The 25,247-nt window shown below is 33.9% G+C and overlaps 2 protein-coding genes across 2 annotated transcripts; one reads left to right on the top strand and one right to left on the bottom strand.

Moving 5' to 3' along the window:
- Positions 1-1,246: 1,246 nt before the first annotated feature.
- LOC134699271 (uncharacterized) lies at positions 1,247-17,332 on the bottom strand. Its single transcript, XM_063560879.1, has 6 exons — positions 17,190-17,332; positions 15,275-15,423; positions 13,456-13,702; positions 11,647-11,804; positions 2,693-2,915; positions 1,247-1,853 (listed from the first exon to the last, which is right to left on the bottom strand). The coding sequence occupies exons 2-6, from the start codon at positions 15,303-15,305 to the stop codon at positions 1,727-1,729; spliced, it is 786 nt and encodes a 261-aa protein (XP_063416949.1). The 5' UTR covers positions 15,306-15,423; positions 17,190-17,332; the 3' UTR covers positions 1,247-1,726.
- On the top strand, positions 5,139-7,887 carry LOC134699314 (zinc finger MYM-type protein 2-like). The gene is made up of 4 exons (XM_063560928.1): positions 5,139-5,732; positions 6,047-6,204; positions 6,507-6,653; positions 6,936-7,887. Exons 1-4 carry the CDS (start codon positions 5,167-5,169, stop codon positions 7,628-7,630), a joined length of 1,566 nt encoding a protein of 521 aa, XP_063416998.1. The 5' UTR covers positions 5,139-5,166; the 3' UTR covers positions 7,631-7,887.
- Positions 17,333-25,247: the final 7,915 nt, after the last annotated feature.

Genomic DNA, 25,247 nt, shown 5'->3' with positions numbered 1-25,247 from the left:
CGTTTTTTCTATGGTGGGGTTGTTGTCTCTTTGACATATTCCTCATTTCCATTCTCAATTTATTTAAAGCAGTTGTTAGCAACTATGCAAAATTATCTGTCAAGGTTCGGGATATATTTTCTTTAAAATCTTCCACACTTAAAGGCAACTATTTTGTACTTTCTCTAGTTAACTTTGAGTAATAAAGTCCTAGTTTTCCCATTGAATTATTTAACATTCGTCATTTCGGGTCCTTTTATTGTTGACTTGGCGATATGGGTTTCAACTTTATTGAAAGACGTACACTAACATACGCTAGCTGTTTATGTCTGTGTCGTTTTGTATCGTGTGGAGAATTATCTCATTGGCAAACATGCGAAACACTCTTTTTTTATTATTATATTGGTAGCAACATCTAAACATTGATCGATCTGCAAATCTAAATTAAAACATCTCCTATCACTATACCCCCACCGCTGCCGACTCACTTTGGTCTTTTTTTTTACAGTGAATAAGGTGCTTGCATTCTAGTTTATGAGTGTCGTATAGTAAGCAATTTTCATTTTTTTTTCTAAATATCTAAATTTAACTCAATAATACAAACATTTTAGTAAAACCATGATAACTAACCAAAATACATTTCATATAAATTAATAAAAACACGGAGTCCGAGAGGGGTTTGTTAGAAAAATATAAGTTCACTTCTTTATATATATTACAATACAAAAATATACACCAATACAAATCAACAATACGAACATATCATATTATAATAATTAACCTAAAAACATATCACATAAAAACAAAATACATGTATAACAATATAAAAATATAAATCTATAACATGATATAATATTAATCGGTACATTTAATTTTTTGGTTTTGTTTTTACTGTTATTCAATTCCTGTAATGAGTAATATCATGAATCATGAATAAAACAAACACAAACTCGTATGCATACCTTGTAGAGAATATCTTACAATAAATGCAATGTCGACTGTTATATCCCCTTTTTGTTGACATATATACCTATTATGTCTGTCGGTTTTGTTCATATATCATTTTCAATAAAATGGATTGTTGTTTGATTTGCATACAAGTGAGAGGTTTAGTTTAGTATAAAACCATGTTTGATCCACCATTTTCTACACAAGAAACCCTGTAGCAAGTCAAGAATATAACAGTTGGTATCTAAACAGTTGTTATCCATTCGTTTGATGTGATTGAGATTTTGATTTTGCCATTTGATAAGGGACTTTCCAACTGTTTGTGATTTTACTTCATACATGTTGTAAATATCTATAAGCATTCACAATAAATAAACAAAACTATGCGTTTTTTTAACAACATCCTTATTTATGAGGCACTTGTCCACAAGGGACATGTACTCCCTCTTCTTCACTGTTTGCCTTTTATAGACAGGTTTTATTGAATGATCTGAAATCATTTTTACACTGTTTAAACACATGAGCTGTTTTATTTTAGAGTCATGGTAATACTATAATATATAAAAATACACCTCAAACAAATATAGATTTCTATCATACAATCCACATATTATGGCTTAAGAAGATGTAAGGACATATAGTATTAGTGCCAATGACACAACACTCCACCACAAATGTGAACCATTATAGGACAATGTTCTGCCTTCAACAATGAGCCTTGGCTAACACCGAACAACCAGCTTTACAGTGACACCCGTAGTAGTTCATTGTGTATTTTAAAAAGAACAGACGGAAAACATTAAAGCATTTCATGTCGTTCGTACACCGCTACGGTTTGATGACAGCGAGGGCAGGTATGGGTTACATCTTTGAAATACTTGATGCAGCACGGCAGACAGATGAAGCAAACAAGTCCAAACCATACGCTGTGAAAATAAAAAAAAGTATTTCATATTGGAATGTGTTTTAATTTTTTGTTTAAATGATAATACAATCTGGAAAACGGTCTTTATATTTGTATGGCTTCTTTTTGGCTGTGTGGGATGTACAAGTATGTAGCCACGTCCTGTCAAAATGAGGTTGCATGTTGCAAGGAATTAAAGTCCTATCCAATACACTCTCATCTGCCAGTGTTAAATGACGATTTATGTAATTAACTTATTCGTATAGATCTTGTCTTTGTTTAATCATTATTGGTACATGATGTTTATTTATTTCTATATTATAATTTTAAAGTTTGTAGGCAAAAAAGCATCAAAATGGCAGAGTAATTTAGCTACTCCTACAAGGTGCCGTTATCATTTCTTATGTTCAGAAACGGATAACGTCAATCTGAACCTGTTTACCTGTCCGTCTCTTTCTATAAAGGTATAAAAACTAACCGATAATACTTTCATTTACCCGGCCTATGTTTTGTTTCATCCAGCAATGCTTAGATGACTAGCCATCAAACACATTTCTTAAACTAAATACCGCAATACGGAATGAGGGCAGGTTTGTTTAGGTATCTTGAAAGGATATATGCATTGTACGTTGTGCCAGGTGAGCTAAGACGTTCAAAGACATTTTTCATAAGCGAATGGTTTGTTTTGGTTAATATTTCAGAACTAGTATTTAAAGCGAAGTCTAGATGAAAACGGTCCTTTTAGTTCGCCAATAATTAGTTATAAGTGTTCCATAAATTGCAAACATTTTATACAAATATAACGGCAAGCTTTGTGTGATCGTCACCTTTTTCTATAAGTTATGTATTAAATTTACTTACAATATACACGTGAAAATGAAAACCCACAAGATCGCCTGCTCTCCGACTTGATAAGACGTTTCAGTTCTTATTTGGGCATGACAATGTGGACATGTGGTATCGTAAGGTTTGAAATGGTCTGCTGTAACCATAGGCTTTGGTTGAACAACCAGAATGCCTGGTGGTGCTTCCGCTGGCTGTAACTGCTGATTATAACCATGGAAGTGTGCTACTCCTGGGTAACCTGCATAACAAAAATTACCGTATACTAAGCATATTGTTTTCGACCGGAAAAAAATAGCAATAAACTCACATCTTGACTGATAATACATATGAACCCGATGTGACGTCACAAAGACGTAATGATAAAGAGTTATCAGTCTGAGTGCGTTCGTACAACGTTATTTCATGATAAAAAGATTAATAAATATCCTTTTTCTATGAAACGTCGCACGCTACTGGTGTTACTTTGGTGAAATCACGGACAAGACACATTCATCTTGTTAATTTTTAAACATAAACAATGATATTATAAAGTGTTGTATATCATTTTAAAGCTTTTAAACTCTTCTTTCAGATTATTACAATTTTATATATGTAACAGACCATTTTCATTAATAAAAACTCAATCAAACCTTTATTTTGCAATATGATTTCCTTGTCCCGCGTTACACTTTTAGTTTTGTGAAATTCTGAATACCGTAAAAAACGTATAATCTTTTTTACCAAACGATATAAAAGTTTGTCTAGAACAAGCAATTTATAAGTGGGCGATGACGTACTGTCGATTTTTCTCTCTCGAAAAGACGGAAATGTAAGAAAAAGGGATCAAAATGATACAAATTATGTGTCCCATGCAAAAAAGGTTGCCTTAATTTTTTTTAAATTGTCCCAAAAAGGGAATTCCAGAGCAATCCCGGTGTCGAAAGTAAATAATTCTTATACTAGTATTTTGTACAAAGATCACACTTTCACCTCATGCAATAATCAGGAAATTTTAAAACATATTCTTTTTATTGGAGTTGATTAGCAATGTCCGACATTTTGTCCCCTTCAAACCAAATTTAACGTAGGGTTACGTTTTCTGTGTTTTCATGATGTTTATTTAATACAGTGCCATTCGCTACATATTTTTTTTTATAATGGATAAAAGTACAAACATTTATCTCTATTTTAATACTAAATTCCCATAAATTATATCTAATATACAATATATCAGATCAAAATAAAATGTCCGATACAATGTCCCCACATACGATTTTGACGTTATTTTTAATAAAATATGATTCTAACGTTCCGTCTAATTGTCATGCTTGCACTTTTCACAGACGAATTGGAATACGGCTATTTTATTTTGTTGCTTAATGAGAAAACTTTAAAATTAATGTTTTATTTTGAAGCTCTTCCGATTCACAAAGAAGGGGTGGGGAGACTCGGAGATTTCCTCTCGCAACTGAAGTGTTTTCCGGACTATACAAGTCGGATCCGCTAGAATACAAATTAAAAGAAAAAAACCAGCTATAATAATTGTTCCCGCTAATTCCCTTGCATATATTCAAGTTGTGCAGAACTGCCATGCTAGATATGCCGTAGTCCTTTTGCCTTGACATTCTGGAGTGCAAAAATGAATGCATTTGCAGTGCATAGTTTATCCATAAAAAAAAGAAATCGATTGCCCTTATAATTAAAATGTATACAATTAAATGGTTTTAATTCAAGTTACTTTTTTATTTCTAATTTGTTAACATCTTTTATCTAAGTAAAAAAATCCTTCTGAGGAAAAAAAATCGATCCTTTAAAATTTATTGTAAAAAGCCATCTGAACAACATGCATTCCAACGTTTTTATTTTGTCTTACGTCTTTGAGTGTGTAACGTTAGGTGACACCAGTATCGTGCGACGTTTCTATATATGTCCAGGGACAATCCATGCACCCATTTCAGACCTCTACTGATACCGTCTCCAGCTTGGGTAGGGCTGATACCCAGGCTGATATAGACTAGTTCATGTATTAATATTTATCTTACTTTCTATACATTTCTAGGAATATGATTGGTTAAAAGCTACCTCCTGGAGACCTTTGTATATTCAATATTAGGTTAGTAGGGAGGCGGGGCTTATTTCAATACACGGTTTGTTGTGGATTTACGACTTGGGCACTGTTTGATTATTTCAAACTATTAAAGTTCTGTTTAATATTGTTGATATTAAGGTTGTTGATACTAAATATTTATCGTTTACATTAGTTGTTTAGTGCAGACCAATTGAAGAACTTCAAGGTTCTTAGAATTAAACACTTTTATTAATTAACTGGAGCTTATTTGACTAAATACGAGTAAAACTGCCAAATCGATAATTTTGTCCTATAAGGCCAATACAGATTTTTCCGTATTGGCCCGGGTTTAGCAAGCCCAATATTCGATTAGCTCTAGACTAATCGGTTGAAATCCCGATAACTTTAGAGAACTACGGCTAGTGTCGTCTGACAGGAGAAAATGACAACAAAACGATGGAGCAATAGCTCTATACAAAATATAGATGATGCGATGGATGCGTTAGTTGAAGACTATTTTCACTACGACGATTTATCTAATAGGGAGGCAGAGTACATCAAGAGAAATCTCGCGGATGTCAATGGGGAAGGAAATTTGATTCTGGAAGAAGTTGATTCAGCGAATTTCAACTTCCCAAATGAAATTCTGCAGGACATTGAAAATGCACAGAATCATGAGATTGACGAATCAGACAAAGAAAATAGCTCGAGTAGCAAGTGGTTTCGCTCTGTCACTGATGAAGACACTGACTCTTTTCTAGCTTTAAGTGTTAACAAGAACACAAAAACTAAAACAAAAAGTGACTTGAAAGTGATGCTGGATTTTTTCATATCTGTTGGAGAAATGCGTGATTCAGTGGAAATACCTGCCAAAGACTTGGACAGTCTGTTATCAAGATTTTTTCTTGGAGTCCTGAAGAAAAATGGTGACGAATATGAGCCTGACTCTTTATCCTCTATGTTCAACAGCTTGGATAGACATTTGAAGGACTCAAAAAGTAGTATAAGGTACGATTATTTTCATGTAGATTATTCGATATCTGTGAGACATGTAACTCCCTTGTCTTGATATAGCATGATAGCCTTTGCATTATTCTGTCAAGCATTATGACTCGAATATTCAGTGCCAATATTTTAATTTTAGCCTTGTGTCATTTTTTTTTGGTAAAAACTATATATATCATCTGGGTCAATGTGGTTTTGATGATCTTAAGCTTGTGTACAATGAATATTCCTTGGTTTCTCTTTGCTATAAGTATAAAACATGTACATACAAAAATTACATGTCAGATATTATGCATATCTTTTCTTTAATGTTTCAGTATTAAAAAGGATCCTGAGTTCAACCACACAAGACGGGTATTAGAAGCGAAGCGAAAGGCATTAAAGTCATTGGGCAAGGGCAGTAAGCCAAACAGAGCTGAACATTTGACGACTGAGGAAATCCAAATCTTGAGGGAGAAAGGCGTTATTGGAACACGTAAGTTTAAAAAAAATGTTGTATTCCAGCGTGTCAGTCAGTAACTTTTAATTAAACATTTTTCTAACCTTGTGGCAAACAAATTATTTTATTTCCTTGTCGCCCTCTATCCATCCCTGATTATTAAATGGTTGTTCTAATAAAAAATGTTTAAAATACACATAAGATCTTGAACAATGAGAGTGTCTCCAGAGGTCTTTTGCATTTTGATACAGTATTTGTCCTTTAAATACTATTTTAAGTTGGATATTTACATTAAGATACATGTATTTTAGTTAAGTTCTTTTTTTTTCTTTTTCCAGAAAACCCTGATGCATTACTGAATGCTGTGTTTTTAAATAATGCAACATACTTTGGTCTACGAGGTCGACAAGACCATGTTAACATGACATGGGGAGATGTCAAGTTAAAAGCTACATCTGATGGAAAGGAGTATTTGGAATTTAATGGTGAGATTATGTTATGATTTCCATCATTTAAATAGTTGATATTTTAAATCTTTTAGAAATCACAGAATATATACTTCTGTGGATAATGGATGTACATGTACAACAGTCCTGACAAAAGTTGGTAATTTGTGCTTTTAAGGATATTAACCATTGTTTTATATTTATCAAAACAAATCTTATTTACTATGCAATACATGTTTTTTGTTATATAAAAGTGAAAGTTTTGTACAGACAGGAAGGATAATTCTTCTTTAAATATTGACATAAGCATACTTTTTTCAGAAAGAAGCACCAAAACCCGTAGTGGAGCAAAAAGCAGGGATTTCCGGGATATTACGCCAAAGATTTTCGGGGAAGGAGGAAGTAATTGCCCTATTCATGTTTACAAGGAATACAAACGGCATAGACCTCAAGACACATTAACTGATGAACATAGATTTTATTTGAGGCCTTTAGATAATAAACATGAGGAAATATGGTACACTCGCCAAACCATAGGCAAAGATAAATTAGGTAAAATGGTAAAAAATATGGCAGAAAAAGGAGATCTTCAAGGAAGAAAGGTTAATCATTCGGGACGTAAAACTTTTGCTACCACACTACTTCAAAATGGTAGACCTGCCAATGAAGTTGCTCAATTAGGAGGCTGGAAAGGCATTAGTACCTTAACTCATTATTCAGTACCGTCTATTGAACAACAGCAACAAGCTTCTCACACAATATCTAAGGTCATGTTGCCGAACTCAGATTTACAGACGACATCAGATTCAGAGGAACCTTGTGAACTTTCAAACTCAAATACATTAGTTCATAATAATTTAAATGCAAATGTATCAAATACAAATAATCAAACTGCTAACAAACATGACAACCCAATGGCCATGTTTGCAGGTGCAACTATAACAGGTGTTGTTTTCAATATTAACATATACTCAGGGGAAAGAAAGAATACTATAAACTGCAGCCAAGAGCTTTAATCTGAAAACTAGATAAAAACATGTTTTTTACTTGTTGTGTTTATTTACTGTTGATTATTTAATAAAATTGTTACTATTTTATTGTTTTGATTAAAATCCTCAATTTTCATTGATACATATTCAAATCACTACTATTGAAGTCCTGAATGTCAGATTTTCACACTATTTTCAATCTTCATATTGGCCCGGCTAGAGTTCATATTGGACTGGTTAATTAATAAAGGTATCATTGCGTAACAATTTTCATATTGGCTTAGTTATAGGTCCTTGGGCAGCCATATTGGCCTTCGGCTTCGCCTCAGGCCAATATGGTACCCTCGGACCTATAACTAAGCCAATATGAAAATTGTTACGCAATAATACCATAGAACACTTTAATACAGTGTCATGATAGCAAATAAGACAAATTTAGTCTAAATTCAACAAATAAAGATAGCCGGTAAGATAAATTCGTTGCATAGTGTGCTAGTGACCTAAAAGAAGGACGAAAGATACCAAAGGGATAGTCAAACTCATAAATCTAAAACAAACTGACAACGTCATGGTTAAAAAAGAAAAAGATAAACAGAAAAACAATAGTACACATGACACAACATAGAAAACTAAAGAATAAACAACACGAACGCCACCAAAAACTAGGGGTGATCTCAGGTGCACCGGAAGGGTAAGCAGATCCTGCTTCACATGTGGCATCCGTCGTGTTGCTTATGTGATTACAAATCCGGTAAATAGTCTAGTTCGGTAGGTCACATTCATGAAAGGGAAGGGTATTGTAGTTACGACGTAAGGAACATATCCGATATCATTTGTGAAACGGTTATTCCGTAACGGTTAACCAACTCGTGATGGCGTCCGTAAAATTTACGAAGGGATGATTTCAACAGGAAAGCAGGAATATCGTATCAATTGGGAGATATATACCCCGTATGCAGGTGCTGCTGGAATGTTGCTACTTAGAAATGGAGAGTTCACAATTGGAAAGCTGAAATCATCTCTTTTGTCGTAAAGTTTTGTTTTCAACCGACACTCATTGTCAATTTCTAGATGTAAGTCAAGATATGAAGCCGACTTAATTGTATCTGTAGTATCCTTTATCTCCAATTCGATAGGATAGATGCGTTTTACATAGTCACCAAATTTTGAATTACTTAGTGAAAGAACGTCATCTATATAGCGGAAAGTAAAATTAAAGGATATTGCTAACTTCTTATCTTTCTTCCTAAGAAGTTCCTGCATGAAGTCAGCCTCATAATAATAAAGAAACAAGTCGGCAAGTAGAGGGGCACAGTTTGTTCCAATTGGGATGCCGACAGTCTGTTGAAAAACACGTCCTCCGAACGAAACAAATATGTTGTCAATAAAAAAATCAAGCATCTTGATAATATCGGTTTCAGAGATTTTTTTGTTTGAATCAGAGTGATTCTTTACAAAGTAGGATTTATCCCTCTCTAAGACAAGATACTTGTATCTACGTTGGCCATTCTTTTTTATGAAGCAAAGTAATACCAACTCTTTCAATTTGTCTTTTAGTTTGGAATGTGGAATACTTGTGTAAAGAGTAAAAAAGTCAAATGTTTTAATACTGTTACAAGATGAAAGAGAGTTAGATTGTATGTACTCTAAAAGATCTTTGGAATTTTTAAGTATCCACATCTGATTCACGCCACCTCTAGAATAGGCAGTTTCACAATAACTGTGAAGCCCGTCTTTGATTGCTGATAAAATAGATGTTAATAATTTAGAAAGAGGTTTCGTGGAGCACTTGGAAGACCCAGCAATTATTAATATACCGTAGTTTGTAAGGACACTTATGTAGTTTAGGTATCCAATACAGTGATGGAAGATACAGTTCTTCATCTTTGGTTGAAATACCAAAGGAACACAGAACAGACCTATGAATATCCAGGATTTCCTCTTTGGTAAGTGTCGTTAGGGTATATGTTGAGTTTCCAAGTGAATTGTCTATACCTAATTCGTTTATCATGCAATTAATGTAATGACAGTTATACATACAAAAACGATGTTATTTTTGGGCTTTGTCTGCGGGGACAACAACATATTTATCATGGAGGTCGGACAGGTGTTTAGCAACATTTGGGTCTTTAAAGATTGACGTAGCATGGGCATTGATGGACCCATTCAGTTTCTTAATTCTGATTTGTATTAACGACCTCACTGCCTTAATCCATTCGGAGAGAGTTTCTACGTCTTCCTTCTCGCGCTTAGCCCATTGCCTGGCAAAATCCTCGACTGAATCCATCAACATTTTAAAGTTGTATTTCCAATTAATGGATTTAGGCTCACAATATTTCGGACCTTTCGATAACACATTTGGTAGAGAAATGTTATTAACAATGTTAAGGTCACCGGTAATAACGTGGCAAGCAGGATTATATATTTGAATTGGGAACTAGCATAAGTGCTAATATGATAAATATATATATATATACAGGGTAAGTAAATTCCATATGCCATGAGGTTCGCTCGAACCCATATGGAATTTACTTACCCTGTATATACCATATTAGGTCACTAACACACTATGTAACTAATAGTATATGATACTAGGTTAAATATACATTATATAACGAAAACAAAATGTCATATTTTAAATCTTTGTTGTCTCTTTATTAGGAAAACAATGTGTAACAAGAATATGATGCACGAGGACACGATGGTTCTGCTCGTACTGAAAATTCACCAGTAGTCTGTAGAATCTCTCTCTCTCTCTCTCTCTCTCTCTCTCTCTCTCTCTCTCTCTCTCTCTCTCTCTCTCTCTCTCTCTATATATATATATATGTCAAATCCCTATTATAGATAAGCATTATTTACTGTTCATAAAAAAACCATCACCAATAACGTATAATATGCTGATCGAGTTATAAGCTTAGGTGAACACAATTTCATTAAAACAATTTATAAAATTAGAATTGTTTGTTTATCAGAACAAAATAATATTATGAATTTGATTTTCAAAATAAAAAATAAACTTATTAAAAAATAGTTGTGGAATGATTACCAATGATACATGTACCTCTATTCCTAGAGACCAAAAGATGTTGATCTATATATAAAGTTATCTGCAAAACCCATGTATGGCATCTAAGTATCTTTAGTTTTCTAGGTTGTGTGTTGTGGGATATTTTTCTCTTATTTTTGCCAAAAACTGCATTTTACCCCTATGTTCTATTTTTAGCCATGGAGGCCATATTGGTTGATTGACCGGATCACCGGACACAATCTTTAAACAAGATACCCCAATGATGATTGTGACCAAGTTTGGTTAAATTTGGTCCAGTAGTTTAAGAGAAGAAGTTTTTTGTAAAAGATTACTAACTTAAAGATTTACGAAAAATTGTTAAACATTGACTATAAAGGGCAATAACTCCTAAAGGGGTTAACTGACCATTTCAGTCATGTTGTCTTATTTGTAAATCTTATTTTGCTGAACATTATTGCTGTTTACTGTTTATCTCTATCTATAATATTATTTAAGAGAATAACCAAAATCAGCAAAATTTCCTTTAAATTACCAATTCAGGGGCAGCAAATCAACGACGGGTTGTTCGATTCATCTGAAATTTGCCGGGCAGTTAAAGGCCAAAAACTGCATTTTACCCCTATGTTCTATTTTAAGCCATGGCGGTCATCTTGGTTGGTTGGCCGGGTCACCGGACACATTTTTTTAACTAGATACCTTAATGATGATTGTGGCCAAGTTTGGTATAATATGGCCCAGTAGTTTCAGAGGAGAAGATTTTTGTAAAAGCTAACGACGACGGACGACGGACGCAAAGTGATGGGAAAAGCTCACTTGGCCCTTCGGTCCAGGTGAGCTAAAAAACATAACACATGTGATCGTTAGAAAGGCACATTTATTAATGATCGTGAGGCGGTAAACAGTCAAGGGAAATAACTCATCAATCATACATGTATAATCATGACACATGGAGTATGGGAGTTAATACAAATCAATACATGTGACAATCAATACAATACAGTCTATTTATAGTTACCTTTTCGTTTAAACCATGCACTTTGGTAGTTTGGTGCAATTCTGTGTCTTTCGTACTTAGCTACTACCTTTTGGCAACGTGGACATGTGTGTTTAACATCTTTGAACCTATTACTGCAACATGGCCAGAACGCAACACAAAACAATCCAAACCATGCACTGTAAAACAAAAGGAGTTTCATATTAAACGGATATAATCATGATACATTTATATCATAAAAGTATTTCTATGAAAACTATCAATAAGATATTGCAGTTTTTAATTTTCTATAAATAAGTCAATTGCTTTATCTTATATATTATATATTATACATTTTGTTTGTATGTCAAACCATCCAACGATGACAGTATATAATATATTACACGGTAGAGCATGCCCGCATATATACAGCTAGATACCAAATGTGCATGTACATAAGACTCGAATCAACTTTTCCTGAAGAAATACAAACAGTATACATGTCAAAGATTTGACGTACACAGGGGAAGGAGATAAACAAAGAATGAAACGTGGTACATGTATGTAAGAATAGTATAAAAAATTATATTATGTGGACACAGTGTGTTTCTTTTGTAAATTTTCAAAACTGTCATATACATTATCGTTCAATCGGCAATCCTCGTGTTAATCCGCTACTCTCCTACTACGGAATCGGCCGAGATATAACGAATGAACTATCGTTCTGATCATAATCAGCATACCTTACTAAATGAATCTTTTTGTTACTTACAGGAAGTTCGGGAAGTTATTGGTTGAAATCAACGTGACAGATACAAACAAGAATGTGTCCTAAGTACACGAATGCCCCACTCACACTATCATTTTCCATGTTCAATGGACCGTGGAATTGGGTAAAAAAATCTAAATTGGCATTAAATTAGAAAGATCGATTCATACGGAAGCGGTGTACTAAGTTTCAAGTCGATTGGATATCAATTTCATCAACAACTACCTTGACCAAAAACGTTTACCTGAAACTCGCACTTTCATTTTCTATGTTCAGTTGACAGTGAAATTGGGGTCAAAAGTCTAATTTGGCTTCAAAATTATGAAGATCATATCATAAGAAACACGTGTACTAAGTTTCAAGTTGATTGGACTTCAGCTTCATTAATAACTACCTTGACCAAAAACTTTAACCTGAAACTGGCACTTTCATTTTCTATGTTCAGTGGACCGTGAAATTGGGGTCAAAAGTCTTATTTAGCTTTAAAATAAGAAAGATCATATCATAAGGAACATGTGTACTAAGTTTCGAGTTGATTGGACTTCAGCTTCATCAAAAACTACCTTGACCAAAAACTTTAACCTGAAACGGGACGGACGGACGAACAAACAGACGGAGACACAGACCAAAAAAAATAATGCCCCTCTACTATCGTAGGTGGGGCATAAAAAGTAAAATCACAAAAATACTGAACTCAAAGGAAACTCTAATCGGAAAGTCCATAATCACATGGCAAAATTAAATGACAAAACACATCAATAACGAACGGACAAGAACTGTCATATTCTTGACTTGGTACAGACATTTTCAAATGTAGAAAATGGTGAATTAAACCTGCATGCTTTTATAGCTCTAAACCTCTCACTTTGTTGACAGTCTTATCAAATTCCGTTATATTTACAATGATGCATGAACTAAAAAGATATAATAAATAAAATAATCAAAATATGGATACAGCAGTCATAATAGTGTAACAATTTTAAGAGGAACAATTTAAAAGAATACAAAAGCATCTATCTACAAACACATTCATTCAAAATTACCTTTATTGGAAAGGTTGCAAATGCTTTTATTATACTTACAATGTGCAACACAATGTAAAAACACACATTTTAGCAATATATCCCATGTTAAAAGATGTTTCCGTCGTTATCTGAACGTGACAATGAGGACATTTGGTCTCGTAAGGTTCAAAATGTGCCGGTGTTATGAGCAATGTTGGAGGTATAACCACCACACCCTGTGGTTGTCCAGGCTGCTGACTAAACCCATACTGAGCTTGCGGTTGTTCTTTCACCGGAGTATCATTTGATGGAGGGATAGCTGAACCTTTAAAAACAAAGTTTTATATTTAAACCATTTTTAGACATGATAGGATATGCAAAAGTATTCGACCCATATAAGTTAAGTACTATAAGGTTTTCGAATGCCTCAGTATCAATGTATCACTGTATTTATATGTGTATTTCGTGTACATGATTTGTTTTAAATAAAAATATGTTTAAAGTAAAATACTAGAATGTGATCATAAAAAAAGACAATTGTCCTTTGATAATATATGTGTCATTGTCGTTTTGTTAAGCTTCTTTGGTTATCTTTTCTGACATCGGACTCAGACTTCTTTAGGGACGACATCAAAAGTTTAATGTAGGATAAAACACTTAATTCAGATAGTTTTTTAATGACCCCCCTACCCCCCTCTTAACTTAACTTGGGAAAAATTGATCGACCCATATAGATATATGTAAAATCGATGTAGGATAAACAAAACTTGCAGCAAGTTTAACCCCCCACCCCCAAACTATTTGAATTAAGTTTTTTTTTTATCCTTCATTGATCTTTTGATGTCGTCCCTTATTATAATATTGTTATGCATACTGTGTGCATGTTTATTCTACTATGTATATAAGCTAGAGGTACATGTATAGGAAATGGCTGAGACCTTACAAAACATCAATTTAGCGCCTGCACCAAGCCAGGAGCCTCTGGCCTTGTCTTTTATGATTTTTTTTTTCATTTTAGTTCGTTTGAATGTTTTGAAGTTTAGCATATTTATATATATACAGATTGGGTTTTGAAGTTTGGTTGTACACGAAGAAAACATTTTCAAACGGAATAACATAAAAGTTGCCTCATTTTTACCGATATGTTGTTTATCGAGCCCCAAAGTTTTGAAATGGGTACAAAATGTAATTATCGTCGAACCTTGAAATAAACTTATTCTAAAAGATTACCAAATCAACACTGCAATTAGATCTTTGAAAAAAAGAAAAAAAAATGTATTCATTTTGTTATCAGAAAATTAAAAGCAAACTACATGTCAGTAGTATAATTGTAATATAAAAATGCACGTTCTTGGCTCTACAATCTGTTGATACCTGTAAATAAGCATTGTGTAAGTTCATGATTTTTTACTGTCAATTGCGTCTTAAATTTACACTAAATTAGTTGGATGTTGGATGTGTACTGATTGTGATAGTTTAGTCTCTATGATGTATGACTTTATTTATTATAGTTGTTATTGGCTTTGCACTATAGCTAGCTGTCAGTAATTGCCATTGCCCTGTGTTAAATATCTGTTTTTATATCATTTCTTATTCTGAACATGCATACATTATTATCAATACCATTTTTTTTTCGTTTAAATTTTTTTGCATTTGTGATTTATAGCCGACTATGTGGTCTGGGATTTGGCAAATTACTTATTGTGGAAGTCCGTATGGTGACCAAAAAATGAGATTTTCTGTGTCATTTTGTTCTCTTGTGAGAGTTGTCTCATTGAAAACCATACCACGCCTTCTTTTTTTATATTATTAAATAGACCGGTCTCAGTTTCCTTTCACCGACAAAATATTATTTAGTACATCGGATTAAACATATGAACTTTAAAAAACGACTTACCGTATTCCGTGTTATAATTTGAATACTGCATCCTTAATACACCTAACACACCTTCATATACAGGTGTTGTATGATAATCCAAGTGCTATAGCTGCTCTTTTCTATTATTATTGATTTCGAAGATTAAAGGATAAGGTCAAGGTAAAAATCTAGAAGGAAAAAATAGAGCTAAGTTACAAGGCTACAGATCGAGCTTAATATTCATACGATATATGTGTTAAGGGCGGGGCTCACGAACATGCATGAAACTTTGAAATTTGCTGTTATATGGTTTTATATCTTTGGTAAACAGATATATACATGTACAATGTGAACGGTCCGATGTTTTGCAGTTTGTACCAATATAAAGCCTCAAAATGTTCATTTGAAAATGAGAGTCGAAAGATATCAAAGGGACATTCATCAATATAATTTACGAATTTGGTGTTTACAAATCTTCGATCAGTGTTGATTAGTAAACATGTTAATATGCATATGACGTCGATATTGTGTTTCTGTTAAACATGTATGTAAGGTACGTTTAAAAACTGTTGGTTCTATTTTACGTGATGATATAAAATTATAAAATCTAAAGAAGAACAAGTTCTCGCGGTGATCAAAGAAAATACGAATTGGCAATTTGAGTTTCCCCCAGTGTACTTTGCAGCAGGTATTGAAATACTTTAAAATTTATTCTCTCTTATTGTCTATCAGTAAGCGTGTGTATTTTAGCCTTGAATTAAAGTTACTGTCAACTTGTTCTATTATAATAAATCTGACAAAATTGTATTATATAAATGTATGATACGATTATTGGTTGATGACGGTTTTACGTCCAGCAGAAAATATTTCAAGCATATACATGTACAGAATACTATATAGCGTGTTTTATGATACACATATGCCTTAGCGTTGCTTTGTATAAAACCAACAGCCGGAGTTGAAATTATAACGTTCTACACTGTAAATATGAACATCTTTAGTTCGTTAATATGCTGGACAAATATGGTCAGTGGTTAAACACATAATTTGTCGTTTGAGAAATATATTTAACTGATTTGAATAGACTGTTACCACAGAGATATGTCTCGCTTTTTTGTAATTTTGATAGAGCATATGTTGTAACTAAAACAGCAATAATTAACAAAATAGGCAAATATTCAAAGTCAATGAACCATGACTAAGGTAGATGGCTACGCCATCTCCATGTCAATGAGATGTGCAAATGATAATACGACTACATACCAAATATTATTGACATATAAGTTGTCCCCTTTCAACAAACCTTAACACAAACATATGTAAAAGTTTCAAAGTCAATGAACCCTTAAAAGGGGTGGAGCTATACAATATTAATGGAAATGATATTAAAAAATGAAAATAGATTTGCAAACCAAATAACATTGACTTGACATTATAAGTTCATCTTAAACTGATTTAATATATATATATCTGTTCATAGGCGGATTCAGGGGGCCCTGCCCACACAGACACTTGTCTCAGAAAAATATCAAGTGCCTGTTAAGGTATCTATAGCATTTTTTTCTGAGATAAGTGCCTGCTAAGGTATTTATATATATATACATATATACATATATAGGATTTTTTTTCTGAGACAAGTGCCTGTGTCTGCCTAGTTGGAAAATTGTGCTGGATTATATTCGGATTTAATGAAGCATTACTTTAGCAGGCCCCCTCTTATATCAATCAGTGTCCCCCTTTATAGGTAAATGTAGTTCTAGATCTGCGACTGCTAGCTAGCTGTTCAATGCACTTCACAGGTAGAGTCTGTTTAGTCCTAATCGTTTTATAAATATATCAGGGTGTATCTGCGAGTACTTTCTTTTATATATTGTTTACATTTACTGATTATCTTTCATCATAAATTGTGTATATACTTATTTTGTTTCAGATGTATGTTTTATGTATTGCTTACCTGTAAACAACGAACTGAAAAATGAAGTATATCAACAACATATATACATGATATAGTTAATACACTTCTGTTGTTAGTATTAATATTGATCCAGTATCATATTGAATTGTATGTGGTATTTAAAAATAGCACCTAGTTGTAAGACATTGCCAGGGTAAAATATAGTAACATGAGGCCAACAACGGGAGTTTTACAAATGCTGTTGTTCGATATTTAGGAATTTCAAAATAACATATTACAATTTACATTTTAAAAATGCTTTTTAGCAAATCAAGGCCGTAGAAGGGAATTTGCAGCTCACAAAATATGATTTAAAACACCAAGGGTTTATAAGTATAAATAAAGTAATTAGGCTCTGCACTATAATTGAACCCGGTAGTTAAAATGAATGATCATAAATCGGTCAACTCGGTCTACACAAAAACAACTTCTTTTGATTTGGCAGCGACCACATCTCCTTCAATAAATCTTTTAAGACGGCATTGATTTGGTTTTGTCTAACATTAATAATTGTAATGTGTAATTCTCAGCTGCATGTATTATCAAAACATTTTGAATTTCAGTATCACATGAAGAAGTACCTTTTGATTGTTGGTGTATGAGGCTGTATGTTGCAGTGAGTAGGACTGCTTTTGTTGAGTCCTTTTTCAAAAATAAACGGTATACATGTACATGTACATACATTTATTGAATTCATGAAAAAGAAATAAAATCCATCTACTTCGTGTCTCGAAATCGTCATAGCAGAAACGGAAATTTATAATATTAATGATTTGGATGGCAACTGGTCATCAGACGTCAGAACAATCTCGGACTAGTTGCCCTCTGGAAAACTGTTATTGCTGTCGTTTTGTTGCTGTCTAATTGACGTACATTCTCCTTATATTCATATCTAAAGAGCAGCGGCGGATCATAAATTTTCTTAAGAGGAGGCCCACCCACTGCCTAAGAGTGCCGCTCCAGTCATGCTTCAGTGATTACTTATATAATCAACCATTTTTTTTCTCACAAAAATTGGAGGGGAGGTGGGAGGGAGGGGGGGGGGGGGGGGGTGGTAACAAAACTTTAAATCCGCCTCTGAAGAGGTATAAGTTGTAAATAAAATCATGGTCATTTTAATGCCATTCACACCACTATCAACTTTCTATGGTTAAGGAAAAGGATCATATTTCATCAGTTCATATAATTTGAATTGAACATGTTCAAAATAAAACATCATTTTTTTACTGAAAAAGATAGCACCCGCACAACGAATCCGTTTCTTGACTTACAGTGAGGCTCCCGCAGGGTCAAAAACGACCTGCGACCTCCGGGCTTTTTAGAGGCGACTTCCGACCTTAGGGCCTCCTTAAAACGACCTGCGACCTGTAAAATTTGGAATAAACGACCTCCGACTTCATCCACGCTAAAAACGAGCTTGCCATTTGTTGGTGCGATGTTTTCCTTTGTGGTCCTTTGTCGCCACTTTGGTTATCTGACAGATCGGCAAAACGGCGCGCGGTTACTGGTTCTCTGTCTCAGTCTATTTCCCCCTTCCCCCATGACTGTACGTTCTTCCCACTAGTGGAACTAGATCGGGATGAACAATCGGCTGGCGTCATCGGACCGATCTGATGAAGTAAAATGCCCAAATCACATGTCTGTTATTAAACATAAACTGCTGACTGTTGGTCCCACCAACCATGGTCAGACATACTGTTTTTCCGGCCATCTCAGTCACAATTGTGTCTACTGTATTATAACCCACTTCACACAGTAGAGAAGTTTTACATGGCATGATGGTTGGATATCCTTCCGTACTTCCATCTGTCGTACCGTCCCATGGTGGTATCCAGATGAAAACTTGAGAACGGATCAAAGATTTATTTCGTTTGTTCCTAATTGTGTAAGCCTAGTCTTCCTAGACCATGATCGCTCGACGCTCCCCGTCGCGATCTAAAATAAATTCAGATCGTGGTGAGGTCGCGGTATGAGCGGCATGAAAATGTAAATTTTCGTTGCTTTCACGATGCTTCTACGTTCTCATTTATACGCTTCTACAACGACCCCGCTACGATCAGACCACATTCTCCGGCGCTTATTCTGCGATCTCTTTGCTTAGGGGACGACATTTGATATTCTAGGGGAGAAGGATTTTGAAAATAAATAACTCGGCCTTGATAATCACAAAAATAAATTGTTTGTTATGTGGTAGTTAGAAAATAAATTACCTGACTTGCAATATATCGAAAATAAATAACTCATCAGGTCTAATCGAAAGTATGAGATGGCACCAGATTCTTAATAGATTCATCTTTTTTCAACAAAAAAATCCAAATTGTTTAATAATAAAAGTATAGGTATTATTTAAATATACTTGCGTTGTCTGTAAATTGAAATGTCTGTAAATTGGCTTCATTTAACCGTTGAGGTATGCCGGTTTTCTCAGAAAAACTTTAATTTAATAGGGCCGTAACTACATTAAGGCAAATGCCTCATTTAGAAAATTTCAAAACCAAACGCTCGTCTCTATATCAAATTGTTTTCACGTTGAGTGCCTTGCATGAAGCAAGTTCTGTTCTCCCTAAGACGTAACCCCTGATTTTACAGGATCAATGTTTCTTATTTATTTGTCTTTTGTTCATTGATTGCCCTTCTGTATTCTGTTAGTGTCCATTCCTTTTGTAATTTAGTAATTTTGTTATTAACTTTATCATGAGTTTAAAAAACAGAAGCCCCAGACTCCACTATGTGGATTACAATTTTGCTTTATCATGCATATATTTGTCTATTGATGTTGTCCCTAAAAACTTAAGTCTTACACTGAATGTATACATTTTGCTTGGAAACCAAAAATACGAAAGGGTCTGGGGAAGACCCAGAAAGTATGGTTTTGAATTATTTCTTCTAAAGCTTATTGTGCCTTCAGTGGCTCCAAAACCCTTAACTTGAAAAAAATTGCCTCGCTCAGTCGCTGCGCTCGGCGTACCATATTTTCCACTGCTTTTAAAATAGGCTAGATACAATCAATGTACTGTATGGAAGCAATACATGTATATAAGTATACAGTTGGGAATATAGAAGATGCATTTCTGCAGAGGATTATGATTAATTCTGATTAAATGGTACATGATGACTTAACTAAACATGTATTATTTATAATTTATAAACAAATAACTTAAAAATTGTATGTTTACGAATATTTCAAATATAGTTGTTAAAAAATAAATAATCAGTTCCATGCTTTAATGAAAAAAAAAAATTTTGCTTCAATAGTGTAGAAAATAGATAACATGTCATCTTAGTTTACAAAAATAAATAACCGATCAAAAAAAAAAATCCAAAAATAACTAGTGTTAAACCATTCAAACGGGAAAACCAACGGTATATAATCTATATAATTTTATGGAGCCATTAGAAAAAAAGGACAAGAAATACATACAGACAAACAAAACCTGGAGATATGTAATATTTGTATGTGCAAATGACAATGAGAATGATGATCGTAGTATGAAAGTAGTCAAGTCGTTAGAAGAGCATGATGAGGACGGCAAGGGCATGCTAGAAACGTACTATGGTCTTGAACAGCGTGGTGTAAACGTGATATAGTCGAAGTGAAAGCGTAGTCGCGGTCAGAACGTGACAGTCGTAGTGAGGTCGTTATAACGTTGCTGTGATATCGTAGTGCAGTATCTCCGAATAGAATCGCACGTTCGCTACGTTCTCGCTACGATGGTACAGCGACCTTTGCGATATTACTACGACCTTAGTGCGGTCTCAATACGCTCGTTCTACGACCAAATGTCGACACGACCACACCATGATTGTTTTGAACATGTTCAAAGTTAACCATCTTCATCACGATCTTGAAGACCTCACCACGACCGTGATACAACCTTACTGCGATCTACACGATCGTACTACGATCATCAAAATTTCCCTTTTTTTTCACAGATCGTAATGCGATCTTGGCCTAGTGGGATTGCGGTATTAGCAATATAAAGTACAAAGTTTAGTTCGATTTTCATCTTAAATCAACATGCAATTTTCAAATAATCAATTATGGACTATTCGTGAACCTTTTTGTATCTATATAGTCGATTAGAAGTCTTCGTTTTTCTGTTTCTAAAGCCTGTGATAAGCTATCAAATTGTCAAGTCATTTTTGGACCATTTTTGTTTCTTAAAACAGATTTAACTTAAGTTGGTCTGGGTTATTGCTTCAAGTATACTATGGGCGATGGTCATCACTAGCGCATAGGGCACTAGCTACTAGCGTCTCTGTGTGTGCTCCAAAGAAACAAATGCATCCAAGTTAAGTTGATGATCAGTTTCATGTTTTATGTCCAGACGACATTGTTGCGGTAAATATAGTTTTTCAGTTTTCCTAAAAAGTTGTAAGTGGAATCTTCATGAAAATTTGAACCGTACTTTGTATTTATCATGATATGGACTAACAACTGTGTAAAAATTGGGGAGTCCCATCGAAAATTGACATAAGCGCCGAGCGAGACACACCCGTCTTCAAGACATTTCCTTGTTGCCATCAGTCTATAGATCGTGTTCAAAGTATAAGTAGGTAAATCCAGCTCTACATCCCCGGTGATTTTATAAGAGTTCTGGGAACTTGCTCAATATGAATATTGGTTTGGATGAGTGAAATACTGAATGTTTGGTTGAAACTACTGTTCTAAAAAAATCGAAAAGTTCAAGTCCTGTTTTAGGTCTCAATATGGAAAATAACGGATATGGGTTAATGGCACGAAGACATCACATATTAATAATTAAATGCCACACACAAAAATAAATCTAGAGCTGACAACACGAACTTCAATAGAGCAGGAAGTTCCCATTTACAGACGGCCATCTTTTGATGGCTTCAAACAAAAAAAAAGAACAACCCAGCCCAAGGGCACATCGAAGACTTAAATGGATCCTTCAAATATAAAAACGATTTCCGACCTCTATTTTGGAAAACAACGACCTGCGACCTGTACATTTCCCTTAAAAACGACCTCGCGACCTTACGACGAATTTAAAAGCGACCTTGCGACCTGATGTGGGTACTTTGTGGGAGCCTCTACAGTCCGAAAGAACAATTGCAAACATCAACATTCAACAGTCACTTCGTCATTTTCTATGACATTTTCCAACATTTAATTTAGATCACATCAAACGTTTAAGTATATTGTAGTCTGCATACAACAAACAGAAGTTAGCTTTCAATTCGACATTATTGAAATTTGATTTGTGGTTAATATTGTTTTTGTGTATTTTCACTGGGTAAAACAAGATGTTTACAATTTTAGTATAGATAATTTGTTTATTGTTCTCTGGATAACATGTATTTTTGCAATGTTTTGAACTTTTATTATTCAAGTGAATGACAGTATTTTTCTGTTTCCCTTTCAGTAAATCGTATTCAACCTATCGTATTTGTATTAGAGAAAACTATTCGTATTGAGGAACGTAATATGGAACGATTATGATGTATTGAACTTTATTAGATTATATTTCGATGATTCAGTGTGCTCACTGGATTTAATAAAGATTAATAAACTTTCTATGGAATACGCATTTGCATTTATTTCCACAACCTAGGACTCTAGCCAACACAACAGGACTTGAACTTTTCGATTTTTTTAGAACAGTAGTTTCAACCAAACACTGTATGTACAGTCAAATCGGCAACATTGAAATTTATATGTATGCAGTCAATTTGACATCGTTGAAATTTATCAATTCGGCAACACATTAAAATGCATATGTACAGTCAATTCGGCAACATTGTAATTTATATGTACAGTCAATTCCGCGACATCGTTGAAATTTAAAAGTACAGACAATTCGACAACATTGAAATTTATATGTATAGTCAATTCGACTACACTGAAATTTTAATTATATGTATAGTCAATTCGACATCATTGAAATTCATATGACTGTACAGTCAATTCGGCAACATTGAAATTTATATGTACAGTCAATTCGATATCGTTGAAATTTATATGTACAGTCAATTCGATATCGTTGAAACTTATATGTACAGTCAATTCGGCAACTTTAAGATTTATATGTACAATCAATTCAACTTTATTGAAATTTATATGTACAGTCAATTTGACATCGTTGAAATTTAAATTTAAATTGCCAGATACAAACATGTAATGTAATTATCATTGTCTGCTACACTTGATGGCGAACGACCAAGTATAAGCAAATATTAAGAGATTCCTGTAAAATAGACGTTACATTTGCATGTTTACACTATTAAAAAGGTGGTCAACGTCCTCCAACTCTCGTAAAAATTGTCCCATTAAATTGGCGATATATACATTATCAAGAGAAAACAAGGACTACAGAGTTATAAAAAAGAAGATGTGGTATGATTGCCAAAGAGACAACTGTCAACAAAAGACTGACAAAAATGACACAGACATAAACAACTAAATGTCATCAGACGGCCTTCAACAATGAGCAAAGCCCATACCGCATAGTCAGCTATAAAAGACTCCGATGAGACAATGCAAAACAATTCAAACGAGTTAAACTAACGGCCTTATTTATATAAAAAAAATGAACGAAAAACAAATATGTAACACATAAACAAACAAAAACCACTGAATTATAGGCTCCTGACTTGGGACAGGCACATACATAAGTAATGTGGCGGGGTTAAACATGTTAGCGGGATCCCAACCCTCCCCTAACCTGGGACAGTGGTATAACCGTACAAATACTCTGTCAAACGGTCTCTGAGAATTGCATCATTCTATTGGACGTATCCAAGTTTCATAGAGGTGATATATTGCACAAAAATAAAAATAAATAAAAATAGAAAATAGCAAAATCATTAATGTAAAATTTAATTAGTAAATAAATGAATTATAGAGACTAAAGAATTCGGTCTAAAAATTTGTATACTATTAGTGACATTAGTGTTGTGCGATAAAAGTCCTACAACTCTTAATATTAAATAAATCTGAAAATAATCATTATAGAGTATGTCGATCTTATAATAATACAACGCCCGATTTGATGGATCGGTAAGTCTATTCTGAATGCTTGTTTTTGCAAACTCAATGCCAGTGGGATGTAAAAGCGTTGACCGAATTACATTTATATTTCGTGTTTAATTAGATATTAATAACAAAATGGGCACACTTTTATGTTATACTGTTACACCAATGTCTCATATATGTGATCATATGTTAAGGGGAGTATGGGGTTGGAGCTCTCAAACTATTTTAACCACGCCACATTCTGTAAGTCAAGTGTCTCTCCCATGTCAGGTGCCGCAGTCTAAAAAAATTACAATTCACGGGCACCTGACTTGGGACGGACACATGCAGTGTGTGATTCATTGGTTTATCATTGCTAAAGGCCGTACGTGTTAATTTGTGTGTCACTTGTTCTCTAGTGGAGTGTTGTCAATTTGTCTCCTTTACAATCATACATGTATCAGTCATTCCCAAAAAATGGGTACAATCCGAATGTAGACACTGTAAAAAAATAAAATTCAACTGAGCAAAGAGAGAGTGCTGTTTTCTTCTGTGTCTATATCTAGTCTGTCATTTTTTTAAAATTTTTACTTACACCATTTTAGTTATAGCATTTTTTGTAAGACAAGGTAAGTATGAACGTATCGGAGGTAAGTGTTGTATAAAGTTATCTTAAAAATTGCATTAGAGAAAAACACTTTTTAGAGAAAGATTTAAATCCAGGCTTATGTGAAATGGGTTACATTTACCACCATAGCAAACTGATTTATACGTATTATTCTGTATATATTGAAAGCAAATACCAATTTTAAGGTCTGAATTAATATAGCGTTTAAAAAATAATTCAAATTAGTAGTTTTCACAACTTATTTAGTAATAAATTTAAACAAATGAAATGTTATGCTGTATAATATTTTAGTTTCATAATACAGCTTTCCAGGAAAACCCCTATTATATATGTTTTGAATCACTTGTATGTATTTTTTATGCTTGTATTAATCCACACCCCCATCTTTGTTACGGAGGTTAATATCAAACCAGTATCTAAATGCTGATACATAGTAACACTTAACTCTTTA

The sequence above is a fragment of the Mytilus trossulus genome, unplaced genomic scaffold, assembly GCF_036588685.1.
Source record: "Mytilus trossulus isolate FHL-02 unplaced genomic scaffold, PNRI_Mtr1.1.1.hap1 h1tg000050l__unscaffolded, whole genome shotgun sequence".
In the NCBI taxonomy this organism is placed as follows: Eukaryota; Metazoa; Mollusca; class Bivalvia; order Mytilida; family Mytilidae; genus Mytilus; species Mytilus trossulus.
This window is presented reverse-complemented; position numbering and strand designations above follow the sequence as displayed.

Excerpts from the sequence above, each read along its gene's own strand:
- LOC134699271 (XM_063560879.1), bottom strand. The coding sequence starts at position 15,305 with ATGCAGTATTCAAATTATAACACGGAATACG. Across the intron at positions 2,916-11,646 it reads TGCATGGTTTAAACGAAAAG|GTTACCCAGGAGTAGCACAC; the intron begins GTAACTATAAAT and ends TTTGTTATGCAG. Across the intron at positions 1,854-2,692 it reads TTCATTTTCACGTGTATATT|CGTATGGTTTGGACTTGTTT; the intron begins GTAAGTAAATTT and ends TTATTTTCACAG.
- LOC134699314 (XM_063560928.1), top strand. The coding sequence starts at position 5,167 with ATGACAACAAAACGATGGAGCAATAGCTCTATACAAAATATAGATGAT. Across the intron at positions 5,733-6,046 it reads GACTCAAAAAGTAGTATAAG|TATTAAAAAGGATCCTGAGT; the intron begins GTACGATTATTT and ends TTAATGTTTCAG. Across the intron at positions 6,205-6,506 it reads GAAAGGCGTTATTGGAACAC|AAAACCCTGATGCATTACTG; the intron begins GTAAGTTTAAAA and ends TTCTTTTTCCAG.